Genomic DNA, 21119 nt, shown 5'->3' on the forward strand with positions numbered 1-21119 from the left:
ACAGGAATTCACTCAATACATTCTCTGTTTCTGAGGGATTTACCCTGGTGTAAGCATTTTCAGTTTACATGGAGACTATTTATTTGGTTGAAGATAGTTGAAGTGAAAACTGTTGACAGAGATGTCTGTGGATTATCATATTATTTTTTTTACCTGGTTGCTCCTGTTTATTCTTTCAAAGCTGTTATACTCACCATGGTATATGTCATTTTAAATATCAATGTACACATATTTCAATATAACAGATATTTTGTTCTTGACCAATATTGTTATTATTCCTCAGGTATTTAATTGACTGGATCGACCAAAAACAGCGAAACCAATTCATTCAGGCAGCAGCTCATCAGAAACGCTACCTTAGCAGTGTCCAAAGTTGACACAAAGTTGTATTCATTATTGTCCAATAATGAATCATTTACCCGGTTTCATTTCCTACTGAATGATAAAGTAGTGGAACCTGACTGTGTATTAGGTTGAAGCCTACATTACATTTGAAATATATTTGTTCATATTTGTCCTATACTATGAGTTTTTATGACTGATAAAAACTCATATTATGGTAGTGAAAAACCAAGTAAATAAGAAGTCATAGTGTGGTATGTCAAAAAAAAAAAGTATAGTATGTGAAACAAAGTAATATTAAATCATGATATAGTACGTCGAAAACCATGAAGGTCAAGTAGTAATATGTCGAAAAAAGTTATTTAAAAAATGAAATTATCGTATGTCAGAAAAAACGTAATTTTATTATCGTCATATATATTAAGCACAGTATTTCAAATATAGTCATAACATAGTTTGTCGACATAAGTCCTTATAGTATGTCGAAAGAAGTCGTAATATAGTATGTAAAAATCATAAAAATGTCTCACTATATAATGTCGCAAAAGTTATGTTACAGTATGTCAAAAAAAGTCATAACATAGTATGTCGACAAAAGTCATAACATAGTATGTCGACAAAAGTCATAGTATAGTATGTCGACAAAAGTCATAACATAGTATGTCGACAAAAGTCCTAACATAGTATGTCGACAAAAGTCATAGTATAGAATGTTGACAAAAGTCATTTTATAGTATGTCGACAAAAGTCATAAGATAGTATGTCTACAAAAGTCATAGTATAGTATGTCGAAAAGTCATAACATAGTATATTGACAAAAGTCACAGTACTGTATTAGTATGTCAGTAAAAGTCAAAGAAATCATAGTACGGTGTGTCAAAAAATGTCATAGTATAGTATGTCGAAAAAAAAAGAAAGTCATAGTATTGTATGTCAAAAAAGTCATAGTACTGTATTTCAAAAAAGTCATTGTATAGTATGTTGAAAAAAGTAATACAAATGTATTGTATAGTGTGTCAAAAAAAGTCAAATAAGTCATTGTAATATTTGTCAAAAAAATCCTAACATTTTATGTCGACAAAAGTTATAGCATGTCGAAAGAAGTCATAGTACCGTATGTTGAAAATTTTCATGTATAATATGTTGAAAAAGGTAAAAAATGTCATAGTATAGTTTTTTTATTTAAAAGTGAAAAAAGTCATAGTTTAGTGTGTCGAAAGAGGTAAAAAACTTCAAAGTATAGTATGTCAAAAAAGTGAAAAAAAGGTGTGGTATAGTGTGTTGTAAAAGGTCATAGGATAGTAGGTCGAAAAAAGTCATAAAAAGGTCATCCTATAATGTATTTTAAAAAGTTGTATAATATTTAGATAAAAGACATAAATATATAATATTATAGGTTATAGGCAAAAAAGTCACAGTATAGTATGTTGAAAAAAGTCATAGAATAAAATATTGAAAAAGATAAAGAAACATCAAAGTATAGTCTGTCAAAAGAAAATGGCTAAATTTTAAAATTTTAAAATGATAGTATAGAATATAGAAAAAAGTCACAGTAAACAAAGGTCATAGCATTTTATGTTCAATAAAAGTCGAAAAATGTCATTGTATGTTATTTCTATGTTGAAAAAAGCTAACCTTTTTTATAATATAGTATTTCAAGAAAAGGTCCAAAACATGGTAGTATAGTCTGTCCAGTATATAATGTCGAAAAAAGTCATCTTAGTGTGTTGAATTTTTTTTAAATCAAAGAATAGTATGTCGTTAAAAAGTCATAGTTTGTCAATAAAAGTCGTAGTTTAGTATTTCGAAAAAGTAAAGAAAAATGTAACAGTACAGTGTGTCGAATAAAGTCATCATATAGCATGGTGTAGTATGTCAAAAATACCAAACATTATATAGTATGTAAAGAGCATAGTATAATATATCTAATATTAAAACACAGCTGCGACAAAGATGGTTGACAAGACAGGCGATGAACTAATATATTTATTTACAAAATAAAAATAAAGAAAAGAGCAAAGGGACCCCTAGTGGAGTGAAACGATAGTAAAACAAAATGTCAGTAAATAGTATGATGTTTAATTTAATTAAAGTCATAAAATTCTATCATATAGTGTGCTAAAAAATATATATAGTAGGTCAAAAAACATTGGATATTAGATAACTTCATAAAAATGTATAGTATATCAAAGTGTAGTATTCTATTAAAAAAATGACAGTGATAGAATGATAAAATATTGACCATAAAAAAGCCACGGTAAAGTTTATGATATATATTATCGGAAAATCCTTACAGCTGTAGCATATTAAACAACGTATAAAAAAAAGTCACACTATATTATTACTTCTGCTGTGACTGCAACGTTTTTTCAACATACTTTACTATGACTTTTACTTTAACTTTTTTTTCATACTACTTCCTTGTCTTGAAAAGTCCTTTCACTTTTTGGAAAACCTGTACTATGACTTTTATTTAACTTTTTTGGGCATACTATACGATTACTTTTTTCACTGAAAAATATTGTACAAAGAAACAGTGTACAAAAAACAACAGTGAATAGAGTAAAATTGAATCGCTGTTGTTTTTTGTACACCGTTTCTTTTTCATTGTGATGGCCTGAACTGTGTCAACATACCATCATATATTACTTTAAAGTACAAATTTCTTCTAAAAAGGTTTCTGTGCAAAAATTCTACCTATGACAACTTGAAAAACTTAAGTCCTTTTGAGGTTTTGTGCCTTTACTAATAACTGTGCCCCCCTCACTTTAAATTAAAATCCCACCCCTGTCCTTATGCGACAGGAAATGAAACAAAGATTTGCTGTTAAGTGGCAAACACACATTGTACATTCATGCCTCATTACTCATACACCCCAAGGTTAAAACATGTGGAATGTATTCTGGTGTGAGTGTGAGTTTCCAGCCAGATTGCATTACGTAGTTGGCGATGTTGAATGTGACTTGTGAGTGAGTCATGGGCTGACATGAGACCTGGTCTCAATCACAGTCTCCGCACTATCTGGATGGCTGAGGGAGGAGACAAGGAAACAACACCGCTGGGAGAAAAATGTGCAGTGGGTCTCCGAACCTGTATAAATGTTCAATGTACTGTCATAAGTTATGAATCACCAACCTAGTTAAAGAAGTGAAGGCCTGTGTTAAATCTACTCGAGGGAAAAAAACATTCACAACCCTCTGTTAGAGCAATAAAGTAGTGAAAAGGGTCAAATATAGTATTAACATTCTGCAGCCATGCTGGCAGCTCTATGAGGCTGTGCGCTTAAAAAGCTAACTTGCTGACTTGCTCACAATTGACCATTCTAACATTCTGATGTTTAGTGGGTGTAATGACAACCATGGATGACATGTTAAGTTATCATTTTAGCATGCTAACATTTGCAATAAACACAAACTACAGCAGAGACTGATGCTAATGTCATTAGTTTTGCAGGTATTTGGTCATAAACCAAAGCATTTGACAAATTTTAAATTTGACCTAATGGGAGCGCTAGATGAAATATTAATGTTTTAACAATTGAGTTAGGGGGGGGAAATGAATGTCCGATTAAAATGTCATGGCAAGCAAAAAAGTTCAACCTCATGCTGATGCTGAAAACAGAATTAAGTATTTAAGATTAGCTTTAAGCTATCCATGTCTATAAAACAATGCTATGCCAATCCATCTGGTAGATTGAAAAACTGCATTTCAATAATTAGTGAAAACTTTGACCTGAATATCTACCAAATTACATGGCATCCCATCCAATGAGATATTAGCCTTAAAAAACAATCACTCAACCTCACTGACACTATGGAGAAGCTATGGGATAGATTCTGTACAGTTCATGAAATCTCCAGTGTTATTAGTATTCATTTGTCTAGGGAACACAAATCCTGTACAAAATGGAACTCAATGCAACACATTCCATTGATGTTGCAATATAGCTAGAAAAAACTGTGATAACACTGGCTGCCTGCTAGAGCATGGTGTCATTCATACCAGATGAAATGGGACTCTGGGATGGAGCCTGAAACCGAGGAGTGCATTCCAGGGATGAACTCTTCCCAGTCAGCCTCTCCATCATGGGTGTTTGTCAGCAGATCTGGTTCCTCTCCATCCCTCCATGTGGTGACTGTTCGGGCCAGTTGTGACTAATGTGCTAGTCACTGCAAGATTCAACTACTACCAAGTTTTGAGTTACTCTAAGGGAGATGTAAAACATCCAAATACAGTAAGATAGAGCAACGGCAAGCTGGAGGCTTATTGTCGTTGAGTCCCATTGTATTGGAGAGAAGGCATACATCTCTATAGCCGATTATCTCCAACACTCTGGCACTCACACAAAAACATTTGAGATTAATAAGTAGTAGTACAGGTAATATCAAAAGTAGTATCAAAAGTATAAAACTTTCCTTGACTGTGTATGTCATTGTTATTCACAGTTGAATAGCCAACCATGTGTTTTGGCGCAGCCTAGTGAAAAATTGGTATACTTCATGCTGGCTACCTGTAGATTAAAGATGTTAAAAGCTGTAATTTTTACAAACATTTGTTGACCAAACACTATAAAAAAACCAACTTCCATGTGTTTAATTCACCGGTTTGTTAAAACAGCAGTAGTTTTTTCAAATGTATGAATGACAAAACCCAGAGAACGTTGTGTAAATACCATGATGCTGTCAACAGTTTGTCCTTCGTGTTTAGCTTAGTAACTATTTTCATAAAACAAACAGACAGAAGAGAGTGTGCTGGCTTTTCTCTATATTAGGTAGGGCAACACTGATTATAGTGATTATTGGTCTAAACTATTCCATAATACAACTTTTCATGGACCATATGTGTGGGAACTCAATCCAACTTGGTCAATTTACATTTTTCACAGGCATGCATCTGCCAGTGATTGACAGAAGTAACAACAAAGATTTAGGGTTATTACAGGCAGCAAGGACTTACCAGCCGCTATGATGAGTGATGCAAAGCACTGCCTTTTAATTAAACAACCAAAACATACTCTTTGCTTGTATTTGATTTAATTTTTTGCAAAACAACCATGTAATAAAAGAATCAGGGTTATTCAGGGGTCATACGTCTATGTGATGCTAAAAAAACAAACAAAAAAAACAAACATTCTTACAATGGGGAATTAACTACATAATAAATACAATCTTTTTTTTAACACTATACAAAATGGTGTGTTACTAGCTGTGGGCCTCCTCAGGCCTCAAGTAACATGCAACACCATATTTCTACTTGGTAGGTCAAAATCTTAACCTTGACCAGAGATAGGTGACAGGGGGGGGATGTGTCAAGCAATACACACAGCACAGGCGGAAATATGACAATATGAGAAAAAAAAAAAAAAAAGAAAAAAAGGCATACAAAGTTCATGAAGTCCAGAAATCTTGTGTTTCTCTACAGGTTTCCTCCTCGTGTGTCCAGGTGTTCCAGTCGTCTTTGTTAAGTTGAATAGTCCTGCAGGACACGGGACGAATAATAATAACGATTATTGAAATAAAGGCAGCGAGCCCAGTCAGAGCTGCAATGATAAGATCAATCGAGTGCCGGAAAATTATTCAGCAACTAGTTTGATTTTGAAATAATGGTTTGAGTCAGTTGATTTTTAAGCAAAAGATGAAGATGCCACTTTGGACTGCTTCACTATTTTCTGACATTGTATAGATTAGATATTCCTTTATTGATCCCCATGGGGGAAATTCAGGTGTATAGACAAAACAATTAATATAGAAATGAATAGCCAGTTGTATGGCTAATCAATAAAATCATTAACTTTAGGCCAAATAACAGTATTACTGTATAAATAAAACAAAAAGAAATAGACTTACAGCTCGTGGTTTCTTGTTAACCTTCATGTCAAATCTGCAACAAAAACAAAGAAAGGCTGCATTATTTATTGATCATAAGCCTGGTTTTGATGGGAATTATGGCAAGAAGCGATATCACCACTATATCACAAAGAAGAAGCCTAAAGACAAGCTTATTACAAGAACACTAAATGACCAAGTGTTTGTTCTTGTTTGTGCACAAATCTGTAGCCAGCCAAACATCTGACAAACCAGCAATGTTTTCTTCAATTGCTGGAGTTGGGGAAGTACACTCTGGGGCCAGAAAGATATGAAAATACCCAATATTACAAGCAAGAAAATCTAATGGAGATCACAGTGCTGGATGTTGATATGCATTCAAATGACGGAAGTGTTGGACATGCAGTATGACTGAATAACTAACAGGCTTAAAGTCATAGTCTAGGTTAACAGAAGCAGACAGAGAGCAGGGAACACGGAGGAAAAGCTGAGGATGGGGTTTACAGCAGGCAGGACGTAAAGACCACAGGAGCAGGAAGTAAAATTCAGACTTACTCAAAGTCATAATCAAACATGGCAGAAGGACTTGGGTGAGGGGGCGGCATTAGGGAAAGGAAGAGAGCAGCAACTGTTAGTTCACCCACCTGAGTCTACAGCCCTACAGTCTACTGAATACTGCAGTCCAGACTTTACAGAGTGAGAGAACAACTCCGACACAGTGTGTTAGGTGGAGCACCTGCTGTGTTAATATGTTGTTAGAACAGTGAAGCATGAGTCAAGGGAAAAACGGTTGACATTAAGTAGTAGAAGTGTTATGGACCATTGTTGATCCAAACGGATAACCCCTCGAGGTTCGGCACGTATCTGAACCGCGGACTAATTACATGGTTTAACATTAACCATCAGTGTGGAAAAAAAATGTTTTACTGACGATTTTTGTCCGCCAATATTCAATAATATGTGATCAGGACATTGGCTTTTATGCTTTCTAGTCACCGATCTGTGATAATGCTATGCTACAATGTAAACAACCAATCTGTGTATAAATTGACAGGAGGAGAGCTAGTAGCAGTCACTTCAATGGCAGGGGTATTCAATTAAAATTCAACAAGGTCAAGTTTGATAGAACTTCCTTATCTCAAGGTCAGGAACATCACTAGCACTATGACTTAGTCCCATATATATTGAAGTAGTCTTGCAGCTGTATCAACATCTGTATGAAGTCAACAATATTTTTTGTCAGTTTTCAAATTGTACTGGATGAATTATAAATAAAACATCCTCTAGTGATAAATAAATGTTGTTTTCTCATTTGACTCATTAGTTACATAACAGAAAGCGTTATGTGTTCATCTTAAAAAAAGGGCTGAATTGCCCTTCAGCTTTAAATTCAGTTCATTCAGGTGTGAATTGATATCAACCAAAAATGCCAGGATATTATATTATTTTCATCTTCTAAAAAGAGAAGATTGTGTGCAGGGACTATACCTGTGGTTCTTGGAACCACTTGTTTCAGCTCTATTCCCCTCTCATTTACATCACTGTTGGGCAGTGATTTGATGTCTTAAGATTGGTCTGTAAGGTTTATTTTTCTGTACCTTCATTTTGGATTTAAGTGGGTATGTGCTCAGAAGTTTTGTGCTTTGTCTCGTAGTGGCGCTTCACATTGCCACTTTTAATAATCGCCACAGTTTCTAAACATTAGAGACATACTGGTTTTGAACTGCCCATGAGAAAAATTAAAATTAAAAAAAAAGAGTCTGTCCATAAAATGCAGAGATGGTAAGAAACTTAAATAAATACAGTTGTTTGAAGGAGATGTTTTCACAAATACATAAATAAATATACATGATGAATTATGACCCGTTTACAATTACTTTAAGCGGCTTATAATAAATCATTAAAAATACTAATGACAGGATTTGTTTTAATCAATAAAAATTAAATATTTTATTTCTTAATCATTTGAATTGTGTGTTTTTATGACGACATAGACATAGACGACATTTAGATGACTACATTCAGAATTTTTGATGGCTTAGTGACTTCAGAGCGGTTGAAATTATTTTTGGGACGGTGGCAAAACAAATGTGTCTGGAGCCTTGCAGACCAGCTGCTATAATCAAACAGAGGGATCTGTATGCTTCAGCTTAACAAACAGTGAACAGTTCGTTCAACTAACAACATTGACAATTAAATCAACAAAACTAGACTGACCAATAAACAATCAGTGCGTTTACATGCTCTTAAGTTGGAGTTTAATGAAATGTCAGATCCCACAAACTATGAAAGTTTCAAGAAATTCAAAAGGTATACTACATTGTAACAAAAATTATTATAATATTGTTTTCCCTGGAACAACAAAGGGTTATACTAAAGCCATAAGCTAAATATGGTTGGAAGCAGAAAATTGCATTACATAAGAAATGTTTTTCAATAATAGAAATTTATAAAGCTCTGGAGTTGTTGGAAATATTTGGATCACACGAATCACAAACAATACTACGCAACCAAAACTTCATGATTCTACACATCTTGATGATATTAGCGCAGCCTAATCTTTATCTGCAACCGTGCAGAAATACCTGGCGTATACACAATGAATGATAAAAAGCTTTGCAGAATTCAAATGTTGAGCTTTTTTATAAAAAAAGATTTTGGGAATTTGGATAATAGCGTTAGTGTTTTATAGCCGTTTAAATGTAGTTCTTTATATGGCTATTTAACACATATGTGCAGTAGTTATATTATATGGCTTTATATGGAATTCTGGGAAATATATGGCCATATTGGCCATTTAAAAAAATCTAGCGTAAACCCTGGTCACAAGTAGACAGCTTAATTTCATCAGGTCAGAAGCCAAAGACGTTAGGAGCCACTGCCTTAAATTAACCGGGTTATTATCTGATGTATTTCTACATAACGTTCAGACTGTTATCAGTAAATGTCTGAATTTGAATCAGAAAGAAGCATCTTACATCAAAAAGACGTTTAAAATGACTTTGCCATGTTAACAAAATAAGATCAGGTAGGGAGGAAATGGCCTGTTTACGGATGGGTACCTAATCCCAGTATTAAACAGGCACTGTTGCTAATTTATTATAGACCACAACATTGATAAGCTACATTGTTATCTGTTATTTTATCTGTACTTTCAGAACATTTTGGTGTAACTTGTTATCACGCTGCAGCGCGCTTCTCCTCTGCTCTTTGTGTCAGGGTAGAGCTCCACCAACTACACACACACACACACACACACACACACACACAAATACACAAACAAACCAGGAGCAAAGCAGAAAGTCTCGCAGTAAAGACGGTGAAGTGAAGCAGGTTAAGTGAAGGTAATCACGATTACTACGCTCGTTCCTGTAAGCGCAATAAAATCTTCGCTAGTAAACAGACAATAATTTATCAATGCACCTGTTCAACAAGCATGAACGCGTAGAAAAGTGATATTTCAGTCTGCTCTGTCAGCAGACCCTCACCCATCACGGCTACGTTTACACAAGCACAGAGTGCTTGCTCAGCTACAAACAAACTAAAACAAGAGCTTTCTTTACTGTCTAACTTTGTTTGTTCTTATCTGCTGACTGAAAACAAAGCAGCCCTCCTCTTTTCTACCAGCGGTACCGTAGACAGTGAATCACATCAGCACAGGGAGGAGAAAAAAGGCAGAAATAGCGATACTGACTGATATCTGCGTTCTTCACAAACTTCACTCAGGAAGACGATTTATTTCATTGCCATTTTAGATTTGTTTCCAATGAGAAATTATGAGTTTATATTGTGACTTTGCTGCTGTTAAAATAACTGTTGCCGCTGTAGATTTTTTTAAAAATAATAATAGTACCTGGTTTCTTGTGTGCATGTAAACATACTGATCAGTTATTAATAGACTCCTGAAATTGGATGTCAATTAACAGCGAAATCAGAATGCAAAAGAAGCAGAGTTCAAACGGCATGATGACACACTGCTTCTTGTACCTTCATCGTGTACCTGTGTCTGTTTTTGTTCTTCCTCTTCTTGTGGCTCCCGTGATGGCTGCCTGAGGAGGAAGAGGAGGCTGCTTTCTGAGGCTTTAGGTCTTGCAGCGTTGAGTCCACATCCTCTGTGTCCTCCTGGCTCGGCTCGTTCTCTTGGTTCTGGAGATCTGGAGAGGCGTCACTTTCCGTGCCGCTGCCTGCCTCACCTGACGGGACCCAAACGACAGCACAAATTCAGTGTCAGAAAGTACCAAAGACTATGAGGGAGAAACTGGCTGCTTGGCTTGAAAAAATGATAAAACAACTCACGTTTTTCATTCATGTGATCTGGTATCCCACCGAGTGCACAAACTGCCTGCAAATCAAAACAGAGAGGGTAGTTACATTAGTAGTTATTGTTTTGTCATGCCGCAAATGAGTAAGTATTGTGTGAAAAAATCCAGGGAGAGAGGGACTTACTGCAACCGATGTGACCGATGACTTGCTGAATAAACGCTCTGCTTCCTTGAATTTCCTATTCCTTCTATCAGTCTTACTATTGGAGTTCCTGTTAGAATATCAGAAATATGGTTAAAATGCTATTGATTAAGGGTGCTGCCATCAATCGGCCAATATTCATTCTGAATATTTTGTTTGGTGGTTGTTATGAAGGCCAATCAGAAGAGCGGATCAGATGATGCATCGATTCTGTATTGAAATGTTCACAATATTTATTTGCTTGCTTTTTCTGCTCCCTTATAAACTCTGAATTGAACACAGCGGCAAGCAGGAGAATAGTTTTTATCCACCGTGATGTTGTTTTTGAAAGGCTAAATGCCCAAAAATATATATTGAAGTACAATATTTCATTAGATAAAAACATGTTGGGATTTCCTAAATGTTTTTCCAATACATTTTAACATTTGGACTTGACAACACCCTGGGGTTACTGGAAATGTTGGGAAGTTTAAAACAACCACACACACAAATATATAAACACAGATACATATTAAATATTTGTATAAAATTGTCATCAATAAGACCTTTAAGTAGTTGGATAGCCCTACGTTCCCACCACGCACCTGCTCATTAATTCGGTGACACTGTGATCAACAGATCGACAGTTTTTATTTTAAAACACAACTTAAGAGAAAAAGAAAAAAAAAAGTGATTTCCAGTTAAGTAATGAAAAGCAAATACACAAGTACTTTTGTTTTTTTTATAGATATTTTGTGGCTTTTGTAATAGCGGTCAAATTATTTCTTCTCTTCTACACATACACTTGATAAAGAGTTATGCAGACAGTCCGACAGTAATGTAACTGATCTACTTACTTTTGGTTGGTTAGGTATCGGTCCCATCCTCTGATGATGTTGCCATACATCTGAGTGTCTTCTAGATAGCTGCCTTCAAATGCATATATTTGTCTTTCTAAGTTCACCAGTGTCTCCTAAAAACAGATAAAAACTTTAATTATTTATGAGAAATTAGTAGATTATGTGCACAGATGAACAAATGTGTGAGAGTGTTTGACAGAGTCTTGTTTTCATTTCGCTATTTTATGTCAAGCATCCAGAGATGAGTTATCTCACTGCAAGCAGAATAAAGATGAAGAGACAAGTCTAACTACTAAATACAATAGTTTACTCGCTGCACTTGTTCTAGTATGACTTGTGCTGTCACCATGCATCTCCCCTGTGTTGTTAAATGAACGCCAGTCTTACGTAACCACAGGTGTATCATGCGCCCACAAAAACAACGTAACGCGAGAACTCCGCCAACCGGGCGGCGGCTAAATTGAAGCTATGCTAACTAGTTAGCATATTCGCTGCAGCACAAACGGTATTACTTTAAAATAAAATGTATCTTAAAAAGCTAGCGACGCTTGAGTGTAACTAAAGATTCCCATAAAGGTCACCCTTGCATCGGTGGACAATAGATAATAACGCCACGTTTCCTACCGCATTGTCTTAACAGTAACATTAGCGAGCTAGCCGAGTTAGCAAGAGCTACCAGCACCACTCTAGTGAACGGCAAGAGCTAGCTAACGTTAGCAACTGCTACCATTAGCTTAGCATTTAGCAAGGCCCCAGCTAGCAAACGCTGAGACTAAAGTTAGAGCTTCCTGTCGTTTTACATGCTAAAACACCCCGTCTTCTGCAGCATGTGTCTTTGAGAGAGGTGCGGTGACGTGGACTCACAGCGAGCTCTTGTTTCCTTTTCACCAGCTCAGCGAGCTCCCGGCGGGTGTCCGGGATCTGTGGTGGAGTCGCCTTCGCATGCATCGCCATGATGGATGGAGCTATCTGTAGAAACAAAACAGAGGCGGGCTGGTATAAGGCGCCTGTTGGACCACCACCTCGCCGACAGGTGGCGCTGAAGGACCGCGACAGGACGCCAGCTCGAGCCGCGCTCTGTGTTTACGTCGCCATGACAACGACACATGTGAGGACCGTCACATGGCTCCAGATTTACTGACTTTCTACGTGATAACCAACTGAAGCATGGGCAACATGTACCGAGGATTAAATAAAAGTGAGTCTGGGTGAAAACTTTATCTCATTGTTGAGCTAAGAAATATTATATCATAATCATTTTTTATTTATTTAAATGCAGATAAGATTTCGGCCACTTCCGTTTCATCGTCAATGCCAACAAAATACCAAAGAGTGGTGATAACAAATCACGAGAAGAAGGGGTTTGCATCTCAAGCTAGGAGATTCCCTTCACAAGTGTGTCTGGTAGGGACTCGCCCAACATCACTATAAAGTATAAGCCAAAAAACAATGCAAAATAAACATGATGATGTGTGTTTGTTTCAGAATGAAAATCCAGGACCAGGCAGCTATGGATTTATTTCCAGCACTGAAGTCAAATGTCCTTCCTTCTCGAAGAAAGGCACCACAGGTTTTGTTGCATCCAAGGTCAGGCTTCTTAAGTCATTCGCACTGATTTCAGGTGCATGCTAAGCAGGGCCGTAGCCGGTATTTTAAAGATACAGAGGTCAAGTCAAAGACAATGTCATACTAATTTGAAGCCTTCATATTTTATTCTATCTGTTATTCATTTAAGTGTTTACTTAATTTAACATAAATATCCACAAAATCCTATTTCCCAACAAGAGAGTCTTGTAAAATGTGTCAACTAAAATCCACAAAAGTTTAGATTCGGCTGATTGCCTGTCAATACACCAAATATGCTTTTAAAACTGGAGAATTATTTATCATATCATCCCCTCCAATAGACTGCCAGGACCTCCAGTAACCCGCGGAGAGGCCTCCCAGGACCAAATGCATACAACCTGCAGAGCACCTTCATAAACAAGAATAACTACAGTATTGGAGTCTCCAGAGTGTTCAGGTTGCCTGTGGCTGTGCAGCTGGATGGTCCAAAGCACAAAACTCCAGCCCCGAATCAATACGATGTATGTATGTGAATAATGCAAGTTGATTTTAAAGATTGTGTTTTGCATCCTGTAGTTAATGTGCAGCCTTTATTTTTGTTTCTTCTGTATGGACAGGTCAGTTGTGATACTAGAAAGAGCTTGTCCTCAGTGGTTGGTACATCAGCTTTCCTGTCAAAAACTGGACGCGACCCTTTTAACCCAAACAAAAATGCTCCATCCCCGTGTAATTACCTCTAAGTTCTCTATGGGAAGTCATGCATAATGTCCTTTTAATGTATGCATTTTATGTATTTTAAACTTGCATCATAAATTTGTTGAAGGCCACTATGAGGTGAGCGGCCATTTACTCCAGCACGGCACCAAGGCAGTCTTGTCCCCCTTCAAATCAAAAACTCAGAGAATCCCCCCTCAGGTTGACAACCGGGTACCAGGCCCCGGAGCCTATAGTCCCCATCAGACCCCTGCACCCGTGAAGAGGACCATCCTGCCGTGAGTAAACACATATTATTTATCGCTTTGGTAATGTGTCCCCCCAGTTATTCCTTTTCAATTGTCTAAAAATGTGAATCCTGTGAACTGTGTTTGAAGGAGAGGATATTATTTGGCACTATCAGCACCGGCTCTGATTGTTCCTAAGGACCCTCCCCTGCCAGGCCCTGGGCAGTATGACATCGGGGATTATAATGGCATGTCTAAGCATCCCATGCCCACAGCTGCATTTGCATCCAGAACTGAAAGGATAACCCAAAACTCACAGGCCGACATGAGGCCAGGTCCAGGTAATGCCTAAAAAAGCAAATCCATGACATAAAACATTAATACTTTGTGTTTAACAAGACATTATTGGCACCTAAGTATTTTCTTCTTTCTGTGAATTACTAGACAAATATTTCCAGTGCAGATACAGAAAACCTTTTGAGTCTCTAACACACAATGAACAATAAACACCAGGTTCTGGTTTCTATCCAGAGAAAATGTTTCTTCATAGACCAAACATTATATACAATTTATACACAATAAGCTGAGATACTGACTTCTGCAGCAAGGTGGTTGTGGTGGGAAATGCCATAATTTCCCTGCACTAATTTGTTCTTCGTAATCACATGCTCATTTTAAAAGCTTTAAATTTGCATTAAATTTGCATCCCTACACTGTGAGCTGTTGAAATTGAGCGTGGTAAATGTTGGGAAGTGCTGACTTAAGTATATGTAAATGAGGCAGGGTAAGGAAAAGTTGCCGCACATAAAAATTGAATGAGAACATTTCACCATAAAGTAACTCCTCAAAGCTGCCTGGGATTTTTCCTAACCCCCCCTTACTTTACAAGCAAAATGATCCATCGTGCTACAATTTAGACTTTGCTGTTATATGGTTAAGACACATACGTACATATTAAGTATGGTTGTATTAAACTTTATAAAGTCAGAGAAGACGCTGGAAAAAACACCGTTTGCCACTGTTTATTTGTTAATAAGCTTTTGTATATGATTTACATTATTGGTTATGCCTCTTGATATATAGTCAGAAAGTTTAGTGAGGGTTGACTGAAGCAAAGTTTTGTTGTCGCACTTTCACCTGTGTTATGGTGATGTCCAACAGTAAGCCAAAATTTGCTGTCTGTTACACCATAAACCTCACAGATGATGTCACCAATACATCAAATGAAATGGTTTTTTTATTGAATTTAATTTGAATATTTAAATTGCCATAGTTATCATAAAAAAAAGAGAATGTGCAATACATACATTTTTTAAGCCAAGAAGTGACCTTGAGAAGGAGATTGACACAAGTGGCACAAAAAAATGTGCCTTTTAGCCTGGAGCTGAATGGGTCATTTCACCACCTACTTCAAGCTGTGACACATTTAAACAAGGAATGCTCCTCCTGGGCTTTTGGGATTTTAGCAGGAGACCAGACCTCTTGCTTGTTGAACATTGATCTCTGTCTCTTATCGCCTGAAGCAAGAGAGCTGCAACTGGTCGCTGTCCTGTTATATAAAGGTCAACTTGATTTAAACTCCAGGCATAACTAGAAATCATGCACAACTTCTTTTTTGGGTGGGAGTAGTTCAGGTTGTCCTTTTGTCAGACATTACTTGCTCTGGCTGTTGGTCAAAGACGTGTGTAGTCTTAGTTATGTGATATGATTGCAAGTATGATAGCTTTAAGTTATACTTTCTCTCCTTTTGTCCAGGTTTCTATGATCCACAGATTTTGCCAAAGCAGTCCTTCTTCTACAATGACTCCAGAGTCTGGCTTCCCGTATAAAGCTTTTAAGGAAACCTGCACAGCAGATATGTACATTTTTCACAAACATGAACTATCTGTATCAAAATGCTTCCATGCACGGTATGTGTCTCTGTGTTAAAATGTACAGGGGTTTATGTATCGCTGACATATTTGTTCAGTATTGTTGGTAAAAAAGGGTGAATATTAAATGTTTGCAACCATTTAGTCTCTATTTCTATGTTGAAATAGGCCGATGATATTAAGTACAGATCTTGGAAGATGAATCATAAACTTTTTCCAGAGTGGTGATGTAAGGGAATGCAAATCTTTTGAAAAGCCATATGTTTTATTCTCACCTCGATATCCCGATGCTCTAATCTGTAGATGACATAGAAGTAGGTGTTGCTGCAGTCCCCGACAGCTGCTGGTCCAGTCAGTGGTGCGCTATGGTAACAGCTGAGTTCTTAGGATGACAACCCTGTGCCAACTGCTAGAGGGCAGACAGAGGGGTGGAGTGCGACTGTATGTGAGCAATGTGACTGACTGGGCATGAGGCAGGGGGTGGTGTTTAACCCCAAAGACAAATGGACACATCAGACATCCGCCTTTATCAGATGTTATTTTGTTGGAACAGTTGCTACAACACTTTTCTGACCCCACAGTGAGTTAGTTGTGAGTTCATTGTTTAGCTGTTGGCCCCAAAACTTTACTGTTTTGATTCACTCTCACGGAATCATTTTCATAGACAAAAGCTCTAAAAATCCTACTGTAAACTACCTGGTCAGCAGCAAACTTCAGATAAACACAGTTAGAGACTAACTGGTGAAATTATTGGAGTATTGAGCAGCTTAAAGAGACAGATGTTTTGCCTCAGGAGATGGTGGAGACCAAAAACAGAGCTAAAAGAGTTACATTTATCAGGTGGACACAAACACAACGTGAACAATAATATTACTCTGTAACTGCTGGATGTGTAAATAATATGCAACTTTTTTGCAAATTAAATTTGCCATAACAACTTTAAAGGTGACGACATGTCAACTTGTTTCCCCTGCCCCCAAATGGCCAAAGAATTGTACGTTAAAGTTATTGTTGGTATGAACAGCAGCCGGTTTGCTTAGCTTGGCTTAAGACTGGAAACAACAGGAATACTTATAGTAATACAAATAAGCCTACCAGCTCCTCTTAAAGGTCACTCAGTACATCTAATACCTTTTTTGTTTGATCGGGAAAAAAACTGAGTATTAAAAGGACAAAATAAAAGTGTACAAAATAACTATTGTTTTTTGACCAGGCACAGTAATTTGATGCAGGATGCCTGGCAACTGCAATTTTTTATTTGTAAGGTAGGTCACACATGCCCAAATGCAGTTTAACGAAAAATAGTGTTTTTTTTCCCATTTGGCTTGCATAAAAGGGAAGCAAATGGGAGGCAAATGTTAATTTTGCTTATGTCTGCCACGTGCATTTACACTTCAGTTTGTGCACGTAATAAACAAACAAGGTGTAATGTTTAAATTAGTGAATCTTAGAGGTGATATTGTGTGTTTTTTGTTACCTGTAGACTGAGCCAGACTTGCTGTTTTGCCCTGTTTCCAGTATTTATGCTAAGCTAGCCAACTGCTAACTGTAGCTCTGTATTTGCCATATTGACATGGAAGTGGTATCTATCTTCTCATCTATCTCTCTGCCACAAAGCAAAAAAGCTTTCCAGAGCTCTGAAAATGTTTTCAACATTGGCGTGGCATTTTGGGTTCATCAGACGCAGCTGCTGACATGGAAATTAATCTCTGGGAGAGGAATCTGCTCTCTGGAAATTACAGATTCAAACAACAACACGGTGCCAAAGAGTTGTTTATTTATACCTCAAGCTTTTTTCTCCATCTGCACAGACAGAAGACGCTATCCAGTTCAAACCACAGTGTCATCTGCTCGCAAGGAAATCAGTTGGAGATTTTTCTGTGGCTCTGCACTCGATAACCGCACCAACTGCAGACATGCTTCACTCCCACACTGTGGCAGCTGTAGTTATATTCAGACTCTGACTTCAGCAGTGTGCTCTCCAAATATGTGTGTTCACCCTATAAAACCCAAACCATTGTGCACATGTGGGGTTTTTACAATAAGAGGCACATTTTATAACTCCCTTTTGCAGACAGAGATGTCTTTCCCCCGCCTGGTCAAACACGCAGGGAAGATCCAGACAAATGTTTTAAGTGTAACTGCAGGCTTTTTAGGTTAGTCGTTGCCTTTGTGGTAGTGTGTAGGAGGGGCAATTAACTACATGCCTCTATGGGTTAATGGGAGGCTCTCTGAACCTCCCCATGTTTCAATCCGGTGCAGGCGAGTGTGGACATGCACATCTTCAAAGGGAGTCTCATTGAGATAGTACTTTGTTGTAGGAAAAGTTGAAGGATACATGCTGATCCAATCAGTTCCTCATGGATCTTAGCTGATTAAATGTCGTACCTTATTCATAAGTGCTCTTACCTCGTATATGAGGTTAGATTTGGCTCTAAATTACACCAATAATAGTCTGAGAGATCCAATTAAACCAATTTAGCTTGCTAAAGTGACGCTGCCTGCATCAGCCATCTATTGCTTGGCAGCACATCATTGGATTGAAGGCACAATTCATTCTGCCGTCATTTTTATGGGTCTTGCATGAAACGGTGTATTTATGGAATCCTTGAGAATATGAAGTAAAAGAAAAACCAGGGCAAAGCGTATAAGGATTTTCCAGTCATGTCTGTCTATCACAATTAGCTTTTTAAGCCATGCTTGTGGCGGAGGAGATGTCAACATGGACCGAAATAACTCAACAACTAACGATTGACGTGATATTCACACAGGCATTCATGGTCCCCAGAGGAGTAATCTTCCTGACTTTGGTGACCTCCTGACTTTTTGTCTAATGTCCTCAACAGATTGACAATTTTTGTCACTACTACTGGATGGATCACGATGACATTTGGCACAGACATTCATGGTGCCAAGAAGATGAATATTAATGATGTCAGTGAACCATTAGTATTTAATCGTTCACCATCATAAGGTCAAAAATGTACTTAGTCCGGCCTACTTTAGTTTATGCTAAAATACCTGCAAAACTAATTCCCATGAGCCTCAGCTGTACTTCATATTGAGAGCTAATTAGCAAATGTTTGCATGCTATCATGCTAAAGTAACATTCTACCTGCTAAACATCAACAGCAAATTCAAACTGCTGCAGAGGAGGGAGGATGAGACCTCAGAGGCACTTAAAGGTTTTGCTGTAGTCTATTAATTTCACTGCAATCTTTGTTTGAATGAAAACGGTCAGCAGAGCAACAAAGAGTCCCTTCACCGATCAAGATTTGTCCGGATCAATTAAGTAATTTATTTATTTTTAAAGTTATAGCCTTGAGAATAACAACATCTTATCCCTTCTCTGATCTAACACATGACTTACAGTAGTAAAAAAAAAAAACACAAGTTTACAGTGTGACCAGTGTCATCAAGGGCCCCTCAATCTGTCTGCCATCAGATTTTTCTTGCAGAAATTTGGAGACGCAGCAACAAATACGGTAGAAAGTATATGGTATATTGGTCCATTGTGTCTATGTATAATTTGTGTGTGTTCAGAAGGGACAACTCTTAAGCAGATGAACAACATATCTGAGGTTTATTGAGCACTGCCTGCCTCTCCTCACTCGCTGTATTGCATTTCCTGCGCTTGCAAGTCCCATTAATGCATCAACAGATCTTTTTTTTATACCAGAGAATCCAGACTCAACAACAGAGCCGTCTTCTCCCTCACAGACACCACCAGTTCAGATTCCATTACCCCTGTTGGAGCTGCTTCTCTTTCCCCTTCATGTGTCACAGCGCAGCCAGTGGATTGATTAGTAGTGTTTCAGTACATCACAGGCTATCTTTAGCATCCGTACCATGTTTATAAGAATACTTCAAAATAAAAGAAGCTATAAGTCAGCTGAAGTTTTTTTATTCAGATGGCTAGTTTTTGGTCATGTGAAATTAAGATTTTTAATTGGAAATATTTTAATTTAGGCTGAAATATGAGAGAAAGGAAATACGTCTCTAGCATAAGCCTCAATAAGCAAGAGTCCAGAGGTCTATGAAGTCCTAAGTGTCTTCACAGTGCTAAGTGGGTCATGCATATTTTATCTCAGGGTTAAAACCCTCTGTGGTAGTGGTAAAGCCCACATACATTTGGCCTTTTAGCATTAAGCAGAGCTCTAACATCATATTGTATCTATGCTCTAAATGAGTCTCAAAATTAGCTTTTGAGGGAAAATGTATTATCTTTTTTTTTTACGTATGTTCCTATTCAGCGCAATCCTTTATGTCCTGCAGATTCAAGAAAAACTGGATGAACACAGATGACCTCATCTATAATTAATCAGAATTTTTTATTCAAATTACCAAAAAAAAGGAAAGTGGGTGTGATTCTGGACTATTTATAAAATGCCTCTTTTTAAAAATGAATGAAACTCCTTCTCAACTCTATCGAAGTCACTTTTATCATACGAAGATAAAATTGTCAATGTGGAAAATGATGATTAAAGCATGCAGTGTGCAATATCTTGTGCTTATACAGTATATCCCTAAACATAATATGCTTTTTTCTACAATGTATATATGATTGTTTGTCCGTTTATTGGAAGGTTTACAGAGACACTGACACTTTCTTTCATTCTTTCTTTATTAGTATTCCAGTAATTTTCCAGTGATATTTGCTAACCAAGGCCTATTGCAAAGCAATAATATTTTAGTATTTTTTACTAATGTATATCTTGTCCGTAGCGTGAAGAATACCATTGACTGTTACAACCCGTTAATTAATTACTATAATTACACATGCAGTCCGTTTCATACGCTGTCAATTCACCTCGTCCCAGGCAGCAGGGTTGTTTTCAGCTGCTGGAAATCATCTGATGGATCAAACCACTCGCAGTGTCCAACACTTTTTGTACAGTTACTGAGGCCAAAACCGATGAGTAAGTTCTATCGGTAAATTAAATGTGTTGTTTTGCATTTTTAATTCGTCTTCGATAGATAATTTGTGCTCGTGTTTTGGTAAATTAGTTTTGTCCCTTGCAAAAAAGTTGGTACAGTCGAGTTGTCCGGCATGCGGTTTTTCGTCGCGATCGGCGTCGTCAAGTTAACACACGGGAGAACGAGACTCCTACCGGAAATTGAGCAGTGTTGCTATCAGAATTAAATACAGTTATTTAAAAAAAGAATACCATGTTCTTACTAATACTTTTGTATTATCTGTCCTGTCTGTTTAGTGCTTTAGACCTACATCATTGTTTGTATTTTCTAATTGTTACCTACCAAAGGACTGCA

The 21119-nt window shown here is 37.2% G+C and overlaps 3 protein-coding genes across 4 annotated transcripts in view; 1 reads left to right on the top strand and 2 right to left on the bottom strand.

Annotated features, from left to right (window-relative positions):
• The window catches only part of cldn35 (claudin 35), a 242449-nt gene that overhangs the window by 168490 nt on the left and 52840 nt on the right, over window positions 1-21119 (bottom strand). The gene's annotated exons all lie outside the window — the stretch shown is intronic.
• On the bottom strand, window positions 5360-12490 carry meaf6 (MYST/Esa1-associated factor 6). Of its 2 annotated transcripts, none has more exons than XM_054606421.1 (7): window positions 12335-12490; window positions 11468-11583; window positions 10614-10701; window positions 10464-10509; window positions 10168-10360; window positions 6189-6222; window positions 5360-5817 (listed from the first exon to the last, which is right to left on the bottom strand). In XM_054606421.1, exons 1-7 carry the CDS (start codon window positions 12422-12424, stop codon window positions 5803-5805), a joined length of 582 nt encoding a protein of 193 aa, XP_054462396.1. In that variant the 5' UTR covers window positions 12425-12490; the 3' UTR covers window positions 5360-5802. The 2 variants fall into 2 exon arrangements, with proteins under 2 accessions (XP_054462396.1, XP_054462397.1); XM_054606422.1 differs by having other exon boundaries at window positions 5366-5817; window positions 10155-10360.
• On the top strand, window positions 12581-15959 carry stpg1 (sperm-tail PG-rich repeat containing 1). The gene is made up of 8 exons (XM_054606411.1): window positions 12581-12668; window positions 12750-12874; window positions 12956-13057; window positions 13378-13557; window positions 13654-13762; window positions 13860-14028; window positions 14128-14318; window positions 15733-15959. The coding sequence occupies exons 1-8, from the start codon at window positions 12638-12640 to the stop codon at window positions 15804-15806; spliced, it is 981 nt and encodes a 326-aa protein (XP_054462386.1). The 5' UTR covers window positions 12581-12637; the 3' UTR covers window positions 15807-15959.

Source organism: Anoplopoma fimbria, chromosome 10 (assembly GCF_027596085.1).
Source record: "Anoplopoma fimbria isolate UVic2021 breed Golden Eagle Sablefish chromosome 10, Afim_UVic_2022, whole genome shotgun sequence".
In the NCBI taxonomy this organism is placed as follows: Eukaryota; Metazoa; Chordata; class Actinopteri; order Perciformes; family Anoplopomatidae; genus Anoplopoma; species Anoplopoma fimbria.